The sequence below is a fragment of the Mycetomoellerius zeteki genome, unplaced genomic scaffold (genome assembly GCF_001594055.1).
Source record: "Mycetomoellerius zeteki isolate Tzet28-1 unplaced genomic scaffold, Tzet1.0 scaffold62, whole genome shotgun sequence".
Taxonomy (NCBI): domain Eukaryota; kingdom Metazoa; phylum Arthropoda; class Insecta; order Hymenoptera; family Formicidae; genus Mycetomoellerius; species Mycetomoellerius zeteki.
The window spans coordinates 3,134,691-3,154,833 of record NW_017257632.1 but is presented as its reverse complement, the minus strand read 5'-3'; the positions used below and the strand labels follow the sequence as shown (position 1 = coordinate 3,154,833).

The window sequence follows — 20,143 nt, the reverse complement described above, 5'->3', positions numbered from 1 at the left end:
GAGCGTCGTACGACGAAAATCGGATGCAGTGTGAATCCAGCTTATTTAAAGGCCGATACTTAAGTGTCGAAACTAATATTTGCATCGCGAGTTTTTTGATTGGCTAACGATAGCAAGCACCCTCATTTCTGGCGACAACATTGATGAAAACGCCACATAAGAAGAGGAAGGAGAAGGACATGTAGTGACATCACGATCAGCGTGCTGTCTTCTTCACCTAACTTTTCCCGATATCGGTTGGCCGAGTGGTTGAACGTAGCTTTTTTGTAACTACGAGAAATTTATCAGAAATGGTTTCGAGGACGACGTCGAGAAGGATTCCCGAGGCGGAACCGCGTATTGACTACGTACAATGCGACGGGCTGGTGGTGATGAAGATGGTGAAGCACTGCCATGAGGAATCCTCTGGCAACATGGAAGTCGCCCAGGGTGCTCTCCTTGGTTTGGTCGTGCAGAACCGTTTGGAAATTACCAATTGTTTCCCATTTCCCAAGAATGATGAGATCATGGATGAGGAGGAGTATCAGCTCGCCATGATGCGGAGACTGAGATGGTAAGTGTCAATGTGGATGTTCAGAAATAGCCTAGCTGTGCTTTAGAAATTATTGCAAAGATATTATTTTGCTGATACGTTTAATAATACCTAGGGTGAACGTCGACCACTTCCATGTTGGTTGGTATCAGAGTGCAGACGTCGGCAACTTTTTGAATCTATCCTTGCTGGAATCGCAGTACCACTATCAAACTTCTATCGAGGAATCAGTTGTGCTTATTTATGACACAGCAAAATCTGCCAGGGGTTTCCTGACTCTTAAAGCGTATCGACTCACTCCACAAGCGATACAGATGTACAAGGAAAACGAGTTTACTCCTGAAGCTCTGCGCACTTTAAAGATTGGATACGAGAGTCTCTTTGTTGAAATCCCAGTAGTTATAAAGAACAGTAATCTGACGAATATCATGATGTCGGAATTGGATGAAATGATTCCTGAGGAACAGGGTACAAAGTATCTGGATCTTGGAACAGCCACAGTGTTAGAGAACCAGTTGAGATGCTTGATGGATCGAGTGGATGAATTGAATCAGGAAGCGATGAAATTTAATAGATACCAACAATTGGTGGTTCGACAGCAGCAAGATAAGAATAGGCTCTTGGCCAAGAGGGCTCAAGAAAACGCTGCCAGGGCTGCAAAGGACGAACCACCGCTACCCGATGATGATATCAATAAGTTGATGAGACCCCTCCCAGTTCCGCCAAGATTAAATCCAATGATTGTTGCTGGACAAATTAACACATACAGTGAACATATTTCGCAATTCTGTGCTCAAAGCTTAGCAAAATTGTATATTACTCAAAGTTTACAAAATGCAAAGGAGGCAAAGTCTTCCCATTGATAAAATTAATGTATTACAAATACTTATGGTATATTCAAGGAAATGATTACAGAATTAAATAAAAGGAACATACAATTTTCCAAGAAATTTCCATTTGTTTAATTATTTTTATATTTCTTTAAATTGAACGTCTATTAAAATGTTATAATACATATATTTAAAAAATCAATAATTGTAACAATAAAATATTATAATACACTGTACAGTATCCTTGATAATATTTAATAATTGGTTAAATTAATGTATAATTTAAAACTTATTCACTTTTGTCATCATCTTATACAATCCTTTGAAATATTCAGCTGCCAAATCTTTGGTAGAATATCTCCGCATCTTCCTTCTACTTTTAAATTTATACACTTATCAGCTCTAGTCTCGCCAATATTTACTATTGCTATTGGTTTCTTGGCATCAATCGCTTGCAATACAATTCTGTATGCAGAGAATGTACTAAGAGTTGTTCCTAGAATTAGCAAAGCGTCTAAATTTTCTACATTAGCTTTCACGTTTTGTACTTTCTCGTGTGGTACATTGTCTCCAAAGAATATAATATCTGGTTTTAATATGCCACCACAATTATCACAAGCAGGAACATTAAAGCCTTCCACTTGTGCCTGTCAAATATATTTTATTCAAAATAATACACATAGCATTTAAAACATTGGCTGCGTTCAGCAGAAAAAGCAGCTTTGCAACTGTTGTAAAATTCTTTAATACGATTGTTCTTGCCCTTAGTTCCTCATTGGATCTAAATGTATAAACCAATTATATTAAAGAATTTTACAACAGTTGCAAAGCTACTTTTTCTGCTGAACGCAGCCATTGCAAGTATATATGTACATATATACAAATATGACTATTGTATATACCTGTGACAATTCTACGTCACCATCAGGCCTTATCATCTGGGTAGTTGCGATCATAGAAGGATTGAGTTTTTGAAATATTCTTTGAAGTTCGTATCTGCTTATTTTATGATTGCAATTCAGACACATTACTCTGAACGCTGTTCCGTGCAGCTCAATCACCTTCTTACTTCCTGCCTTTAAATGTAAATTATCTACATTCTGTGTAATGATACATCCCACCTTTCCAACATATTCTGAATGTTTCAGTATCTCGTGCGTAATGTTTGGTTTAAGAGAGGAAAACCTATAAATATATGCTGATAAGAGATGTTGATACATCTCTATTAATTTTTTAAAATAATGTACGGATGTGTGTACGTATGTGTTTGAATTACAAAAAAACAAACCTTGACCATCCAATATAATTTCTGGCCCAGTATCGTCTTCTGATTGCTTCGTTGTTACAAAATTCCTTATAAAGAACTGGTTTACGATTGCTTCGGGCATAAAGACCGACCTCGGCTGATCTGTAATCGGGGATACCACTTTCCGTGGATATTCCTGCTCCAGTTAACACGCATAGATGGTGATATTTATCGACAAATTCTTTTAATCTCATCACATCCTCTGTTGACACTGGAGAACATTTTGGAACAAACGTGAGGTTCGAGACTGCAACGTGATAAACATCCTAACACAATCGTTATAATTTAAAACGTTTGAAACAAACTTTTATCCCTTTAAACAGACATAACCAAACTTAGCATATACTTACAATAAAATTTTGATAAAACATTTGTAAAAAGCTTCGCATTATGATAAGTATGTCTTGCAATCATAACAAAAAACTTGTAATTTATCGTTTTGTCATAAATATTAAAAATGCAAATTAACACGTGCGTTGTATGGCTTTTAAATTGTATGCTCCCTGTTATGAGAAATCGTTGAATCGTCATTGGTTCAGAAAATACAGCGATTCTCAATTGGCCAATAATCAATCGCCTGGAGGTGCGCACCAATCACGGGCGATAGTTTCTTGATTATGTATTTGCAAATTTCTCTTTTTTCATTTCTCTCTCAATGAAAACACATTTTAGCATTTTGATACGAGTGCAGGTTCGTTTAAATTTTATAGCGAATTCATTCGAATTACGTTGGATTTCATTTTGCTGAAGGCAAAGTATGAAAAGCATTAAACAACTGTTTTTCCGTTTTTAGATCCGTGATTGGCTACGTTGAGTAAAATGTTTATTTTGTAACTGTTAAAAATTTTTTTCACTGAAATAAAGTTCAGTTTTATACATAATGCGCATAAATCATTTTATCCTTCTTTAATATTCGGTGAACAACAAGGATAAAATAACACAATTATGTGCATCAAATGTAAAATAGAACGCGCTCAAAAGACTTTGGCCAGTGTTCAAGCCGTTCCGAATGCATCCAGCGGATTCAACAGTTGAGCGCTCGCTGTTATTAGTGGGTACATCCAGAATCACGACTGCTCACTGAGCGTTCATTGAGCTCTTGCATCTGATTGGCATATTCCATTAGAGCTAAAAATATAGACCAAACAGATACAAGAGCTCACTGAGCGCTCAGTGAGTGGTCGTGGCACCTATTGGGTGCATTCAGTAGCTGCGTTTAGCAGACTCAACAGTTTTGCGACCGTTTTATGATTGTCTGCTGAGATAGGACCATTCTTCTAGATCTAAAAGTATGATCCAATCAGCGCGAAGGAAACTTACAACAGTTGCAAAACAAACGTTCTGCTGAACGCACCCAGTACTACGACCGCTCACTGAGCGCTCAGTGAGCTCTTGTATCTGTTTGGTCTATATTTTTAGTTCTAACGGAATATACCAATAAGATGCAAGCGCTCACTGAGCTGTAGTACTGAATGCACCCATTGCATCCCTTGTATCTGTTTGGTCTATATTTTTAGTTCTAACGGAATATGCCAATCGAATGCAAGAGCTCACTGAGCGGTCGTAGTACCGAATGCACCCATTGTGAACAGGCATTAATCGTCGATGAATTCTAGTGGCCCGTCGAACGTCGAACCCAGTCTGACCCAGTCGAACCTTCATCGATGACAGCGCCTTCCTCATATCGTCCGTCCCTTTCCATCGTGTTTTTGGAACTTCTGCTGCAAACTCCATCTCCTTGTTTCCGATCCCCCTCGGCGAGAAACGTTCGGCTAGACATTGCGTGGGATCGCGGAGGCAGGAAGGTAAAGCAGGCGAGGCAAGTAAGAGTAAAGAGCCAGGCGATCGGTCGGGCTCAGAAGAAACAGCGGCGGCAGAAGTGGGGATCGCGCAGCCATTTTCTATTTTTGCATAGCACCGCGAGTGAGAAACCAGTGCGTGCGCGCGTGTGTGTACACGAGCCGTTTATTTTGTTGTGTGTGATACGGAGATCGATGGACTGACGACGATCGGCGGCGAGCTGCTACACTTATATGGGCCGTGTTGTGACATGAGATGATCGTTGAGCGACACACGACGAAAAGATCCTGCGATCGTACCATTCGCAGAATCGTCAGGGCCCATTCGTTTACGCAGCTTCGCGTGTAAACTCACTCTCTCTCTCTCTCTCTCTCCTCCCCCCCTTTGCAATCTCCTTTATTCCAATAAACACACTCTTTGCTCTCTGTTTTCTCTCTCTCTCTCCTCTCCCCCCTTTCTCTCTCTCTCTCTTTCTCTCTCTTTCTCCTGTCCACTAATCGTTCATCTCGCTGTCGAAACGGTCGCAAAAAGAAGGACACATCGTCTCGTCGAAGCTTCGTCGATCGCTGGCCGAGCCACGATACGTAGAAAGGGAAAACCAGTCTGTGATACTAAGCAGTACTTAGCAATATATATGCATATATATATATATATTTAGAGGTGTAAACTAATAAGTATAAGAAGGTGCGCGCGTCCCGTGTATCCGTGTGCGTGTGTGTGAGTATGCGCGTGTAGGCGTGCGAGCTTACCTAGAGCGAACGCGCGCGTCCCGTGCGTGTGTGTGTGTGTGTGGTGTGTGTCGCACTCGCACGCGCGCCCGCGCGCACATTTTTGCGTGCTCTGTGTGTATGTGTGTACGGGTGTGTTACGTGCCACCGCTCGTGTATGGTGTACGAGAGACATAGATAGAGATCGCATCTCGGGGAAGATAGCGAATCACAGGGGACGGGAACGCCGGTATCCGCGCAGGACACCCCATCCTACCCCTCCGGCGATCGACGAAAGGCCGACGCGATCAACGGCGCGATGTCCGTCGAGTCTGTGACAAGTGACAAGCAGCATCCACCGCCACCGCCGACGGCGACGACCACCACGACGACGACAACAACAACAACAACGGCGACAACGGCGTCGACCAAGACTACGACGACGGTGACGGCGGTTGCGACGGCGGCCACGAAGAAGGAAGAAGGTACGAGTCGATTGATCGACTATTTTATTTTCTTTATTCCGTCCCTCGTTTCGGAGGCGATGCTGGAACTCCAGGGATATATGGTAGATAACCTCGCGACTTCGCTCGTTTACGATAAGTCTATTCTCTTTCCTTTTCTTGTTCGGTTTTACTAATGTAAGCCTACATTCCAAAACGTCCTCTCCGAGGAAATATATAATTAATGATACATGTAACTGTACTTGTTTTTTTTTAGTTGAACTTTTTGCACAGTTTATCTTTCCTTTTTTTTCTTTTCTTGTTGGAAAGAAAAAACAAAAAAGATGAACTGTGCGCAAGAAATTCAGCTAAAAAGAACAAACCTTTTTTCCTCAGAGATGTTTTGAAATGTAGCTAGATTAACTTTAATCTTGGTTTAACTTTTTATCCTGTTCTAAGAAAAAGATAAAAAGTAAATTAAACCAAAATTAAAGTTAATCTGTATTGATGGAAATGAACATTTCTCTTCCTTTCTCTCTCTCTCTCTCTCTCTCTCTCTCTCTCTCTCTCTCTCTTTCTCACGTCAATCAGTTTGTTTTCTATTCCTGCACTAGACTGCACTAGAACTCTCTTTCTCGTTTTCGACAAATATCAAACACATATATATCTATCTCACTTTAAGTTTCAAAAATGTACACTAGTTTAGCCACAGAAAACAGACCTAATCTCTTTTATTAAACGTTACATTCTTCATGCTGAAAACAGAGAAAAAGTAGAAAATTCAAACGTGAAAACGTAATAAAACTGTGGATCCAATGTCAATTTTTGTGAGATAGAAATTTGACGTGAATTTGAAGGAACACATTCTGATGTTCCTACAGTTTGCTTGCTGAAATATCACAAAAGATTAAAGTACTTACTTTAATGTACAAAGCGATCTATTTTCGATCTGCTTAATTTCTTTTAGGGAACAGTCAATACAAATGTCGTTCTATTTTTGTTATTCATTGAACAACAAAAAAGGATAGAACAACGTTTATGTCGACTGTGTCTCTCCTAAAAGGAAAGCAACTCATATAAATACAGAATAATCTATGGATTACTGTATGCAAGTTAAAACTGAACCAACATAAGCCTAAGCTTGTTTTATCACTTTTTACTAATCCCTTAATTTTTTTCTTCATCGTTTGTCATCTTTTAATTTATTTTTAAGATATATAAATGGGAATTGTGTTTCTTTGCCTTTGTTATTAACATGTTTATCGTTTAAAACCTGTGGCATCAAGATTGGCTTTTTCATCATTTCTGTTCTTTTTCTCATAGTCTTTCGAGTCTATTCATCCATACACAGCAAACACATCTTTCAAATATTTATACCGAATTAACAAAATTCCACATTTTCTTCAAAGTACCGCATAAAATACATAAATTTGTAGATTGAACAAAGAATATTTTTTTACATGTATTCTAATATCTAACAGGACGCATTATTCTGTGTGATCTGATTTCATTGTGTGTATTTGTGCGAATTTGTGTGTATTTTTTGTTATAAGATAATCGTAATTTCTAGAAATCTCCCTAGACAAGAATCAGTTACATTTAAATCATTTCTGTGGCCAATCATGTGCTTACTTATCTAGGATCTTTTCAGGAAGGCTTTGATTGGCTTGTGAGAGAGTTATCTTGTCTGAACGTCTGAAGACAATTTGATTCGGCCAGTCTGCACTGTACTCTGCTTACATGACGGTTTACATATATTGCTTCTGTATTAAGTTGTGCGAGTGTTATACAGGCAGTGGACACAGAGAGAACTGATAACATCTAACGTTAAATATATAATTATTTCGATAATAGAAATATGTGATTCTAAAGCTTGGTATATTCAAAAAGTCGGACATCTAATATTTTTCCTCTTTACGAAGAAACACAAGAAAAACAGGAATTTGTTTTTATAAACTGCTTTGCTTCAAAGGACAAGACGAGAGTAGCTAAAATCGTTTCGCCGATTTCAAGGCCAAGAAAAAAAAGGGGAAAGAAAGAGACAGATTATACTGATATATTAGATCTCGCTGGAGTTTTTTTTTTTATTGATTCTTGAAGAACAGAAATTTTAGAGACGAATCGTTTGTGTGTAGAATAATCTCATTTTCTGACTTACGGAACAACGTATTCGTGACGGAACTTTATCTTGGGAATTTATTGACCCTCGTTTGCCCTTCACCTGTTTGTTTACATCGTCGAGACGGTTGTTGCGCGAGGAAACAGCACGAACGGTTAGATAGGGCAGAACAGCTGAACAGATAAAGGCTTTCTCGCAGTCGGCTTATTTGAGGCAAGATCAACGATATTACAATGAGAATCGTTGCTGTCGACCGATTTATCGGCTCGAATTGGTATCGTCGACCGCGGAAACGACCGCTAGTTGGTCCAACTGGGTCTCCTTTTTTGGATATCCTGGTTATGCAAACTAGATCTTGCCGTTGGTTCCGAAAAAACAAATCTATCAATCCTCTAAAGCGAGTGACCTTTCGTAAGTACGACCGCGTTGCGCCAGTCTTTCTGATCGCATTTATAAGAATGTGCAGTTGGAATTTTTGGCAGATTGTCACTGTTACATTTTCATGAGATTTGATCACTCAACAAAGCTGTTCGAGCCATATTTTTCTCATATTACAATTACTTTATATTATTTTTTTTTTATTTTACAGGAGATGAAGCCATTATATCGATGTCGGTGGCCGGTGAAGTAACCGACGCTTCAATCGTGGAAGTCGGCCGTTCTAGACCACAGTTTCAATATTCTCGGGTAAATATTGCTTTAAAAGTTGAAATTTCTCAAATGATATGCCGAGTTTTGCTCCTTGCGATATACAAGGTGAATGTTAATGGTTGAATCAGCTTTTTACCATGGAAGATGAATTATCGACTGCAAAGAGCGTAACATCTGCGGCACAACGATACTCGTTTTCCTACTGGATTGCTTGCGTTTTAGTAAATTATTAGAATTGCACACAGAATGCAAAATTTCTAATAATTTACCAAAATGTAAGCAATTCAGCAAGAAAGCAAGCATCGTGTGCTGCTGGTTTAAGAGACCATGCATAAAAGTGAAATATTCATCTCTCATGATAAAAAGTTCTACTTTTAATATTCATCCTGTATGTTGTATGTGTGTGTGTGTGTGTGTGTTATATATGTATCATATTTCTATATATATATTTTTTTTTCCCAGGAGGATCTAATGCTGATAAAAAATTTGCGATTATCTAGACGTAGGCCTACATTCCTGGATATCGCTTATAACAAGTAAGTTATGAAAATTTGTGGTCTCTCAAATTATCGAGATATCGATATTTGTCTCGTTAATCACTAATATTTTGTTCCTTTTGCAGCTCAAGAGGTGTTTGGGATCCCGAACGTTGGCATTCGGATAGAAAGCGTAGCGATACACCCCCGAAAGAAGAAAGAACTGGACGTGGTGATCAAATCACTGAGAATCATAGTAAGCGACGTAATAATGGCGATCCACGAGACCGAATACGTAAAGAGCAAGACGGCATCGTTTTGAGCCCCCAACGGAGAAGTTTTAATTCGGGATGTTTTGTTAACGTGAATCAGCCACCAAACCGACGTCCGGAGAGCCCGATTGGCAAAGCAGAAGTACGCAGTCATTTCGCAATTTATTTTTTTTCCGAGACATGCGTTTCTATCTACCTTCATTTACATCGCTTTGTATTCTGTTTATAAACATAATTATGAAATACTTTACAGGTCAGCCATCGTGAACCAGTTCGTCGAATCGGTAGCGGCAGGATTTTGACACGGGATATATGGGACTTTAGAGCGGAAAACGAAAAGATCGATTCTGAGCGTGCGGATTATGGTTTTAGATCAGGCACGGCTGCTGGTGGCTCTCTGCGTGATCGTGATAACAGAGATAATCGTGACGGGAAGGAACGAGACAGAGATCGTGACATGCGGGAAAGGGAACGCGATCGCGACAATCTACGTGAGCGAGACGAGAGGTTTGAGCGGAGATCATTCGGCCGAGATTATGGAGATCGTAGCGAAAGAGAGCGCGATCGTGGCGATAGGGGAATGGAGCGAAATGAACGGAATAATCATCAAATGGAACGTGATAAGGACCGCGGACGCGAAAAGAGATTCAGCAACGATCGTCGACGGACTTATAGTGACAATCGCGATTCGGACGAGCCAGAATGGTTCAGCTCGGGACCTACATCTCAACACGATACAATTGAGCTCAGAGGTTTTGAAGATATTCCGGAGGAAAAGGTGGTGAGCAGTGGTAATACCAAGAGTAAGAAACAAACTGCCGCGCAAAAGAAACGAGGCAAGAGGAATGCCACAGAGAAAGAAGACAAATCGAATGAGAACTCGGCGGGCCCTAAAGGACGCAGCACTCCAACCGTCATGGATCAACCTATAAACGTTGTACCGGCGCCACATTCTCCAATTTCTGAACAAACTGAGCAATCTATCACTCAGAACAAAGAGAATGATGTCAGTGAAAGTACCGAGCCGACTTCCGAATCGGGTGAGAACTCTGGCGCAAATCAGAATCAAGAGGACTCGCATCCAGATTTTAATCTGGATGAGTTCCTGAAATCTGATACGTTCCCTGGCGTCTCTGGATTATTGACGGTGAGTCATATAATATTTGTATCTTGAACATTTGAAATCATTTCACTTCTTTATGTCAAACGATTTCTTTCTTTTCATTTAGAATGGAGTTGGATCGAATAGTGGTACTGGTTCGCGATTCAGCCAATGGTTTAAAAGAGAAAGTCCAGTTCAACAGGTGGATAGTCGTAGAACTTCTATACAAGATGAATTGCTGAACAATTTATTGAACGACATCACCGAGCCAAATATTCAAATACCATCGGTGACGGAATCGAATACTTACTTCGCACCAATTTCTCCGGCCAACACGACCAATAATGCTAACACGACCACAAATGGCGTCAAGTTACTCGAAATGTTACATCGCGGTAATAAGCCGAATCAAAATGGACAGGGTGACGCGAGTAATACGGCTATACCTATGATGAAAAATTGTTCTATTAAAGATTTGGGTAAGATAGATATTTGGATAAATATTGTCGTCAAGTAAACAAGTTATAGTGATACATATAGGTATAAATTTTTTTCTAGAAGTTGGTGGCAAAGTTGTGCATAGTTTGGAAGAATTGGAAGCACGTATGCGGGGTGGTGCTCCTCCACCTGCGACTTCGACTGATACACCCCGTGTAAATAAGACTGAAGATCTCTCTGCTTTTAAGAAACTGGTAAGTCGATATGTGATAATTTAACTTTATTCAAAATGTATTAAAACAATTTCTTTTAGCTTGCTCAAGTGACTGGAGGACAAGCTGTGCCTGCAGCTAACGGACCTATCACTCAAAAACAACCTGTAACGTTAATGCAAGTAAGTTACATTTAATTTTTTTGCTATGTTAATTGACGCATACAATTTGCATCTCTTTTATTCTTTGTTTTTCAGTTACTTAATTCGCAATTGAAAACCCAACAGTCATCAATGCCACATCAGCAGCCGCCCGCAGAACCAATTCATACTACAACATTTAATCACGTTGGTCCCCTTGGTCCTACTCAACATCCCCATCAGGTTCAGATGCAACATGAGAATTTAATGAAAGTCTTGCAAATACAGGTATGATATACATCATTCTTTATTTAGTGATTAATACAATGAATTTTGACAAATGAATATGTAATATTAACAGCAACAGCAGCAGCAACAACAACAGCAGCAGCAACAACAAAAGCAACAACAACGACATTCCGATATGCTATCAATGATGATGGGTAATCAACGGATGTTAGGTGTCAGTCCAGTGCCAGCGGAGATGCAAATGATGATAAATAATGTCCCGTCGAGCCAAGAACTTTTGCAACGACCGGAAGCTCAAGCAATCATTCAAGGTTTACAGCAAGGCGAGATCACTAGGCAACATCTAATACAACAGTTGCAGGTCAGTTATTTATAATTATCTGTAATAACCAATATATATTTATTATAGGTATAGTAAAACCTTTAATTATATAAATTATATCTTTGATAGAATCCTGCAATGCAACATCGCCATCGAGAAGTGCTGGTGAACATTTTAAAAATGTATGGTGGTACCACACCTCGTACGATAAGTCCACATCCTCATCCCGCTGCTCCTATCCCTCAAGAGCACATTCTACAACAGATGCTGTATCAGCAACAACAGCAGAGAATTCCATCTCCTATGAATAACGGTAAGACATTTTACACGTTAATATCCTTTCTATATCCTTTCTAAATCTTTTTTATCATCTAAAGGTTCAGTAAAAACTTAGAAACTCTAATTTTTATTAAATTGAATGATTTTGTATTGTATATGGAATGCAGCTTATTGTCCACCTCCGATAATATCACCAAATTTAACAGCTAATCCTAGTACTTTAACAGTACAACATCCAGGTAATATAATAAATACATTAAACTCTGTATTTTGTAATTTTTTTATATTATTTTATATTATTTTATATTATCATCTTTTATCTTTTATCTTTTATCTTTTATCTTTTAAATACATAAATCTTTCTGATTAAAGTTAGATGAGAAAAAGGCTACATAATAATAATGTAATATAATTGGATAAATAATTTCAATCTAAATTATGGGCGATATTATTGAAATTGAAAAAAAATTTTCAAGAAAATTAATATTGTAAATTATTATTGTAACAGTGATACCGCATAGAGTACCATCTCCAAGGGAGATTGTTATGCATACTCAGTCTATAATGCAAAGTGCTTTAATCAAGAAGAAGTTGGAGGAGCAGCGTGAGAATTTCCGTAAGCGACAGGATCAACAACAACAGCAGCAGCAGCAGCAGCAACAGCAACAACAGCAGCAACAACAACAAGTTCAGCAGCAGCGCACGTCGAGCCCAGTTAATTCACCAGCTAAGCAAACAGCGAGTCCGCTCGCTTTCACTCCAACCTCCGTTTTACGCAAAATGACTGCTGATAAGGAACCTGACGGTGTGAATCAATTCTGCCAAGTAGAAACGACCTCTTCTATCACTCATGCAATTAATGGAAATATTAATTCTCGCATGTTTCAAAATAATCGTCCGATACACACCGCGGCTTCTTCCATTAATCTCTCTAAGTTTTCCGATTCTGTCAATCAGGTGCAAAATGAGACTCTTAAAATGATTTTCCTGCATTCTGCTATAGCTAATCATACAAGTAATAATACCACTTTCGATACGGAAGAATCGGCATTAAAGACCAAATATTTGTGCGCATTACAGCAGAAAAAAGATACAGAAGATAATTCGAAAATTAACATAACGAAGGAAAATGTTTTCCTTGATGTTAATGAAAATGCAAACGACGATGCAAAAACAACCAAGTCTGATGTAGTAGATGATGATAACGATACCAACAATAATGATTGTGTCTCGCTTGATGAGGCACTAAAAAAATCATCTGAATTAGAAATGTTGGTAGACGAAAATAAAGTGACCGTATCTACATCATCAGACGAGATAAAGAACGTTGATTTGCAAAATGTTACTTTACTCGCAACCGGTGAAAATGTCTAATTGTGCTGTTACGTCGATGAGGAGTTTGATAAAGTGCACATTAATACTTCATAAAATAGCGAATTCTTAATTGTTGTTTGAAGCTATATTTTTCTTTTTATTATTTTTGCATTATAATGAAAAGCAGCTGTTTTGTTTCTTCGTTTAACGTCCGCAGCGTGGTTTAAAAGGTTTAATGTGACATATTTTGAAATATGATTTTTATTTTATATGTGATTAAAAAAAGCACTTTATAAAATAAACTCTTCATTTCTTAACATAGATTTATTACATTTTTGAATAGAATGTTGAAATAGTTTTTTTTATAATAAAAAGCTTTATTGATCCTGTCTCATCTGCTTTAACTTTTCTTTTTTTACACATGCTCACACTTTCTCCTGTTGTTGCATCTTTTATCAATATATGTTGAACTTACTATTTTCATTTTCCTAATTATGCCATATTTGTGCTTGATCCTTATGTTTGCCAAAATTGCATGCGCTATTAAAGTAAATGAATGTAATATAAATAAATATTTAACAACAGCTACATTTATTATTATTCTTATGAAATCATTACAATTACGATTAATATTATATTCACAATATAAATTTTCACAATGTAACACTGTATTCACACAAAACATAATTTTATGTAATTATGTATAAAATCATGATCATGAGATAATTAATGAAAAATAGGAAAATGGTAAAATAGAGAACTCCAATGAATAATATTTAATACATATTTAATTGATTTACAAGGTGTATATGTATGTACATAATTTATATATATATATATATGCATACATATACATATATATGTACATATATAAATTTTATTTAAAAATTACATAAATTTAAGCATTTAATTTCGAAAAAATTTATTGATTTTTTATACTGTAGACGCTAAATTTCTTTTTAAGAAAAGGAAAGCATTAACATTAACATTAAGAAAGCATTAGCGTTTGTATTTATCTCAAATGTTCAACCATAAAATCAAATAATTGTTTATCATTATAAAATCATTGTGTATCTGAATGTAGGAAGCAGCAATGAGCCACCCAAATTGTCTACACAAACTCAGGCTTCTCAGATGCAACAAATGCAGTCGGCTGCGGCTCAATTACTTGCACAGGGAGCTCTGTCTCGACATACTGCATTGCGATCGCAACCCGTTCAATCGACATGGTCGAATCCATCTCTCAAACAGCATCCAGGTTAATATCTCTCTAAATATTTTATAAAATTGTAAAGAAATTTTTTTATTATAAAAATCTTATTTTCGTGTATATATCGTTCAAAAGATATTTGTTTCAAGATAATATATGGTATAGCTGACAACTACTTTTAATGTCACAATTCTAATTTCAGGTCGACCTATAGTAAAAGGTAATAACAGCAACACTAGCAGCAATCAGTTCCAATATAATACGGGAAATGCGGAATTCCAACAACAGCATAGAACAGTGCCGAATGTTTATGGCAACCCAGCACGATCTAAACACACGATGGCAACTTCGTTACCGCATCATAATGTTCCACAATATAATATAGCGCAAAACTCGATTATGAATCAGAGATCAAATCCTATGAATACCCAGATGAAGACACAGCAAGTCTCAACGCATCTTGCTAACATGCAACAACCACCACCATCGCACGGAACCGTTAATATGCAACAACAACCGCCGCAAAGGGCTGTAAATACGCCTATGCAACTTATCATGAGCCAAAACTACAATTCTAATCGCACAGGTAATGATTCGATCAAGTACCAACTATGAGTGTTTTGAAATAATTTCTAACAAATCGAACGATTCCCGACTTCTACCTATCAACATCAATATTTACTAAATTCCCTCCTTATCCTATATTTACATTAATTTTCAGGTGTTTCTCCCCTCCCAAATCAAATTGTATGCAACGGTGTTCAGAAATCGGAAAAATAAATTATTCTTAGCTCTCCTTCACTTAATTCTGTCATGATGTCATTTATCCTCCTTTGGATTAAACTAAGTAAACAATTATTAACTACATTGAAATGCTTTACGCTAGAAAATTTTATAACGCTATCGTATTATATAAATGAAATCGGCAAATTATTCTCGTTTTTAGTATCTTGTGTGATTAATTCGCATATATCTATATAACGATAATATTTGCCCTTGTTTTTTTAAATGATATTTTTTACAACACTGAATTATATGTACAGATGGACAAACGATGCGATCGCAGCAGTTGAACATGGCAGTCGGCCGTCAACCTTCACCAGGCCTCGGATTTGTGGGTAGTAACGGAGGTGATCTTTCGCCAACATCTAATCAACTTGCGCGATGGTTCAGCCCAGAGCTTCTCGCTCAAGCTCGGGCTGGCAAGCTTCCAGAGCTTGCACAAACAAACGTCTTGTCATTGGAAGAACTCGAGAGACTTCAACATGCATCAACCATAGTGCATAACTAAAGTGACATCGGACTCAAATTACATTTCAGCTTTACAAGCACGAAATTACATTGGTAACGCTACTATTGGTCGGAGAATCGGTATTATTCATACATTCTCCTTTACGTCCGAAGCACCTCTGTAACATCTCCTATACGGATGCTGGATACTCGTCGTTAAATTGGTGCTCGTCTACGTAGATCTTTTTATCAAGTCTTCGTATCGACAAGAGATTTATCGAAGTAACGCCATGTGTTTTGATTAGGAATAGAGTCGATTAATCAGTTGGACAGTATTTCTCTTTCAAAAGATCTTTTTTTTTTATCGAAAAAGATTCTTGATATCGTTTGTGAAGCCATTTTTCCAAGTTTCGCGGAATGTTATTTAGAAACTACAAATATACAGAATACTATATGATATAGAACAAAGCGTTAGAACGAAGAAGTGGACACAGCTTTCTACAAAAACGACGTATTGTTTATAAGACTGAAAAAAATGTGAAAATTCTTATTGTTGATTGTATGACAAGCTGTTAGAGCTTCATGTGCGTACTTTCTAAATGACATCACACGATAAGATCTATTTGCCTAAGATAGAACTGCAAGTTTCTTATGTACTCTATACATGTCTCATCATCTAGCAAGAATGTGAAAATTATCTGGCGATTTGAGCAACTTCAATATATTTTTATTCAGAATGTATCTGTTTTAATCTCCGATTTCCACATTAGTTATCTGATATTACGAGAATATACTGTGATTATATTTTGCTAATTCATAAATACTGACTTGTATGAGTGTTGTATGATTACGTTCCTTAAATTTGGAACAAAGTAAAATGACGTTTTTATTACTGTCAGCACAGGCATAAAAATATAGTCTATATACTACATATGTGTCGAACGTAAAAACGTATCGTTGTTGCCAACAGGAATAAGAATTAGATAATCGATATGTTTAATGTAGTATTATTTATAGAATACATCACGCTTGCTTATTTACAATGGGACTTGCAAAAACCCTTAGGCAAATAATACGCAAACTCCTCGAACTTGTGAATTGCAAGCTCTAGCACCTGATTACAATTACTTACACGAAGTGGTGGTGTCGTATTTAATATTCTATTCGTATTTCTGCAAACAATGCGATCTTATTAACACGAAAAGCGTACGAAAATAAAATGAGTATGTGACATCACAAGTCAAACATATTATAAAAATAAATATATAATATATATTTCTCGTGTGTAGAAGAGCGCGTGAGAGTGCGAAGTTATTGTCACGATCGAAAGTGATATATAGAACGAACTGTTTCTTAATAAAGAAGCTCGGAAGATACATAGAAGAATCGTTCGTAGAATTAATTAAAGAAAATGAGAACATTCCACCAGTTAATAAAGGATCAAATTGAACGAAATAACTTTGAGAATTTCGATCGACATTAATATTGTTGCTATGACATGCATTTGCTTTCGATTTAATTATTCATCTCAAGATTATATAATTTCTATGTCTATTTCTATTACACAAAAAGGATATATATATATATATATATATCGGACCAGCTTTAAAACGATGACTTCTGTAAAAAGTTTATCTCATCTTACATTTCGAAAAGAGATAATATTGTTTACTGTTTAATTATACATTAGAGTCTCATGCGCGAATAATTGCATTTTTCTTTTTTTTTGTAGTTCATTGAATACGCAATGAACTATAAACTTTTTTCATACCTTAAAGAATTACAGCTTGAGAAACAAAATAATTTGTGTAAAAAAATATTTGCATAAAAAAACAAACAAAACATTAGAATTTTATATAAAAAAATATTTATCTTTATCTTTTATTGCTTGACATTTACATAAACGAGTTACCTAATCTAATTTTTTATTAATAAACATTGATTACATTCATAATTTACTTTATTACATATGATTGCGTATATAATTGTATGAGGAGTTGTATAAGGAATACTAAGTAAATTTATATATTTCAAATCTCAGGAGAAAAATTCATAAAGTTAATTTTCACAATTATTTTGTGCTTGCAAATGAAATTATAAACTCAGGTTTGTGTAATATATGTAATTACGAAAAACGTCCTAATAGTAGACTATAAGCATTATAATTTTGATTTTTATGTGTGATTATAATATTATATGTTAGATATAGCGTAAATATTATTTGTATCAGTGGCACGTTAATCCGTATTTACACGTTTATTTTCGCTACTGGATCTGGCTGTCTAAATATTTTATTTATATAAATGCAAGAGATAAATAAGTCTCTTGTACGTTTGTTATCCGATATGTAAAAACTATTCTTTATAATATGACAATATTTTATAAAAGATACAGCTCATCTTTAAAACACACATACATATAAGTTCTATTTTTAACACTTATTTACTTCAACAATCGACTAGATTCTTAATTGATATATTAATATGTGAATTATATATATATATCAACTATATATATATATATAAACACATATAAATATTTATATTATATTTAATATAATGAAGTATATATGCGATTTGTAGAACATACATTTTTTATATATATATACGTTATAATAATATAATATAGAAATATGAGAGAGGGAGGGGAGAGAGAGAGAGAGAGAGAGAGAGAGAGAGAGAATATCTCTCGCGAAAGTAATTTGCACATAGATGATGATTACGAATATGATACATCAGCTATTTGCAATGACATTCACGAATTTGAAAATTCGTGAAATTTCGAAAAATGCAAAACTGCTCATGGGACTCTAACGTTATGCTAAATGTACTCGTCGCGTTCGTAAGATCGAGGGAATTATATGGTACAAACGATACTTTTATGCTTACGACAGAGAGAAAAAGAAAGAGAAATAAGAATCATTTTTGTAGCATTTTCGTTTATCGAGCATTTTCTCATCTAGCGAATGTATCGAAGACGATCTTTCGGACTGTATCTTGGACCGATTTATCACCATAGGTTTACCTCAAGCGTCCACGAGTGTACAAAGTGCATTAGAATGAAGGGTAAAAAGAATTTAAAAGTCATTCAACCATGATATTTGAATGCAAGCATCTTCAAAAGGAGAGAGATTAGAATTTCCGATTGCTATGCTAACGTTATTTTGCTATATACGAAAAAAGAAGCGCGAGGTATCGAATGTATAAACATAAAAAGCATGTATTATGTGTAAAAATTGGTTTCTTAATATGTTCGCTGTCCATCTGAAAATCACGCGCTAGTGCATGATGGATTTATGTTCAGTTAAAGTGAGCAAGCCAATCGAGCTTTGAATGTTAAATAGTACAGTTACGTAGGCATTACATGGAGATATTTTTATATTATTCAGTGTTTCGCGCGCGCGCGCGCGCGCGCGCGCGGTTCGCATTTTTTGAACTTAATTTTTTTTTGCAGACGGTAAATAATTTAAATAAATTTGTGAAATTGGCTTCCAGAGGTGGTGTCCTTTCAGATGGGCAACATATGTGTTAATAGAAGCACGAAACAAAGTTCAGTAAACAATTTTTAACGAGGTTCTTTTAACGTTGAAAGATGTTCTAATACTAGAACGACCGAGACGTCTCGTACCGATTTCGAATGATAACTACGATTCAAAATCGCCACTTTTCATTGTTCTACATCCGGTTTGAGTTGCAATTTTTTTTTTTTTTTTTTTTTTTTTTTTTTTTTTTTTTTTTTTTTTTTTTTTAAAGATGTTTAATATTTATTTTTAAAAATTATATGAGGACGATAAAGAAATTTGAAAAAGCTGATCGTCCTAGCGTTAACATAGAGATATATTTGTGGGACTCGTTTCTTCGTCGAATATAATGTTTGTCGGCTTGGTGGTAGCGATTTCTATTCTCTCGAGACAAAGTATTGCTACGTTTTCAGCAGCGTATCGTATTTACATTTAGCTTCGCGTTTCTTGGATGACGACGAAGTTTGTTTACCAATATTTGGTGAAAGAACAGAAGCAGTGGAATTGTGAGATGCGCAAGGGGACATTCATTCGATCTTTTTATAAGACGCAATTGCAGTGATTACACTTCTGCTTTCATGGAACATATTTGCGAATGAGACACTTGTCCGATTACATTTCTGGACTTAAAAATTGTTCCGTAACTCGAAAACACGTTTTTGTAAATAAATCGATTCCCGAGCAAACGCTAAAGTATATTTAGTCTATGCACTGTGGGTCGATGACTTGTAAATAAAGTTACTGAATATTATATTACGTGAAGTCGAGAAAGAAATGTCACAAATAAATATAAGGAATTGTAATTATTATCCTCGTCACGCCATTCGTCTTGCCGAAATGACTCCATCTCATTTGAATCACTTATTTAATATTTAGTTGTAAGATTGACTGAATTACTTGATTCATTTACGAGTTAATAAGAGATCTGTTGCTTGCACTTTTTACATTTGATATCTTCGCTTTCTCTCTCTTCAACACCCGAATTATTTAT

The 20,143-nt window shown here is 36.3% G+C and overlaps 3 protein-coding genes across 13 annotated transcripts; 2 read left to right on the top strand and 1 right to left on the bottom strand.

Moving 5' to 3' along the window:
* The first annotated feature begins 200 nt into the window (after nt 1-200).
* eIF3h (eukaryotic translation initiation factor 3 subunit h) lies at nt 201-1,473 on the top strand. Its single transcript, XM_018457050.1, has 2 exons — nt 201-553; nt 648-1,473. Exons 1-2 carry the CDS (start codon nt 291-293, stop codon nt 1,393-1,395), a joined length of 1,011 nt encoding a protein of 336 aa, XP_018312552.1. The 5' UTR covers nt 201-290; the 3' UTR covers nt 1,396-1,473.
* Nucleotides 1,474-1,611: 138 nt separating this feature from the next.
* LOC108728623 (NAD-dependent protein deacylase Sirt4) lies at nt 1,612-3,035 on the bottom strand. Of its 3 annotated transcripts, XM_018457295.1 has the most exons (4): nt 3,019-3,035; nt 2,651-2,915; nt 2,265-2,547; nt 1,612-2,009 (listed from the first exon to the last, which is right to left on the bottom strand). In XM_018457295.1, the coding sequence occupies exons 2-4, from the start codon at nt 2,860-2,862 to the stop codon at nt 1,668-1,670; spliced, it is 837 nt and encodes a 278-aa protein (XP_018312797.1). In that variant the 5' UTR covers nt 2,863-2,915; nt 3,019-3,035; the 3' UTR covers nt 1,612-1,667. The 3 variants fall into 3 exon arrangements, with proteins under 3 accessions (XP_018312797.1, XP_018312798.1, XP_018312799.1); XM_018457296.1 differs by lacking the exon at nt 3,019-3,035 and having other exon boundaries at nt 2,265-2,584; nt 2,651-2,827; XM_018457297.1 differs by lacking the exon at nt 3,019-3,035 and having other exon boundaries at nt 2,265-2,560; nt 2,651-2,827.
* A 1,300-nt stretch (nt 3,036-4,335) lies between these two features.
* On the top strand, nt 4,336-17,148 carry LOC108728621 (myb-like protein Q). Of its 9 annotated transcripts, none has more exons than XM_018457289.1 (17): nt 4,336-5,069; nt 5,438-5,660; nt 8,327-8,424; nt 8,851-8,924; nt 9,011-9,278; nt 9,390-10,283; nt 10,366-10,717; nt 10,797-10,930; nt 10,990-11,070; nt 11,146-11,316; nt 11,390-11,638; nt 11,729-11,912; nt 12,046-12,117; nt 12,387-12,683; nt 14,277-14,450; nt 14,605-14,988; nt 15,446-15,693. In XM_018457289.1, exons 2-17 carry the CDS (start codon nt 5,495-5,497, stop codon nt 15,691-15,693), a joined length of 3,846 nt encoding a protein of 1,281 aa, XP_018312791.1. In that variant the 5' UTR covers nt 4,336-5,069; nt 5,438-5,494. The 9 variants fall into 9 exon arrangements, 8 of the variants coding, with proteins under 8 accessions (XP_018312791.1, XP_018312790.1, XP_018312792.1 ...); XM_018457288.1 differs by having other exon boundaries at nt 4,336-5,086; XR_001936897.1 differs by lacking the exons at nt 4,336-5,069; nt 5,438-5,660 and adding exons at nt 7,971-8,148; nt 15,124-15,249 and having other exon boundaries at nt 15,446-15,522.
* The last annotated feature ends 2,995 nt before the right edge of the window (nt 17,149-20,143 follow it).

What these genes read in the sequence shown, in the direction of transcription:
- LOC108728623 (XM_018457295.1), bottom strand. Translation starts at nt 2,862, where the DNA reads ATGAGATTAAAAGAATTTGTCGATAAATATCACCATCTATGCGTGTTA. An exon ending in AATTATATTGGATGGTCAAG is followed by an intron (nt 2,548 to 2,650) that starts GTTTGTTTTTTT and finishes ATATATTTATAG; the next exon opens with GTTTTCCTCTCTTAAACCAA. An exon ending in GTGACGTAGAATTGTCACAG is followed by an intron (nt 2,010 to 2,264) that starts GTATATACAATA and finishes TATATTTGACAG; the next exon opens with GCACAAGTGGAAGGCTTTAA.
- LOC108728621 (XM_018457286.1), top strand. Translation starts at nt 7,971, where the DNA reads ATGAGAATCGTTGCTGTCGACCGATTTATCGGCTCGAATTGGTATCGT. An exon ending in TCTCTGCTTTTAAGAAACTG is followed by an intron (nt 10,931 to 10,989) that starts GTAAGTCGATAT and finishes AATTTCTTTTAG; the next exon opens with CTTGCTCAAGTGACTGGAGG. An exon ending in CTACAATTCTAATCGCACAG is followed by an intron (nt 14,989 to 15,445) that starts GTAATGATTCGA and finishes TTATATGTACAG; the next exon opens with ATGGACAAACGATGCGATCG.
- eIF3h (XM_018457050.1), top strand. Translation starts at nt 291, where the DNA reads ATGGTTTCGAGGACGACGTCGAGAAGGATTCCCGAGGCGGAACCGCGT. An exon ending in ATGATGCGGAGACTGAGATG is followed by an intron (nt 554 to 647) that starts GTAAGTGTCAAT and finishes AATAATACCTAG; the next exon opens with GGTGAACGTCGACCACTTCC.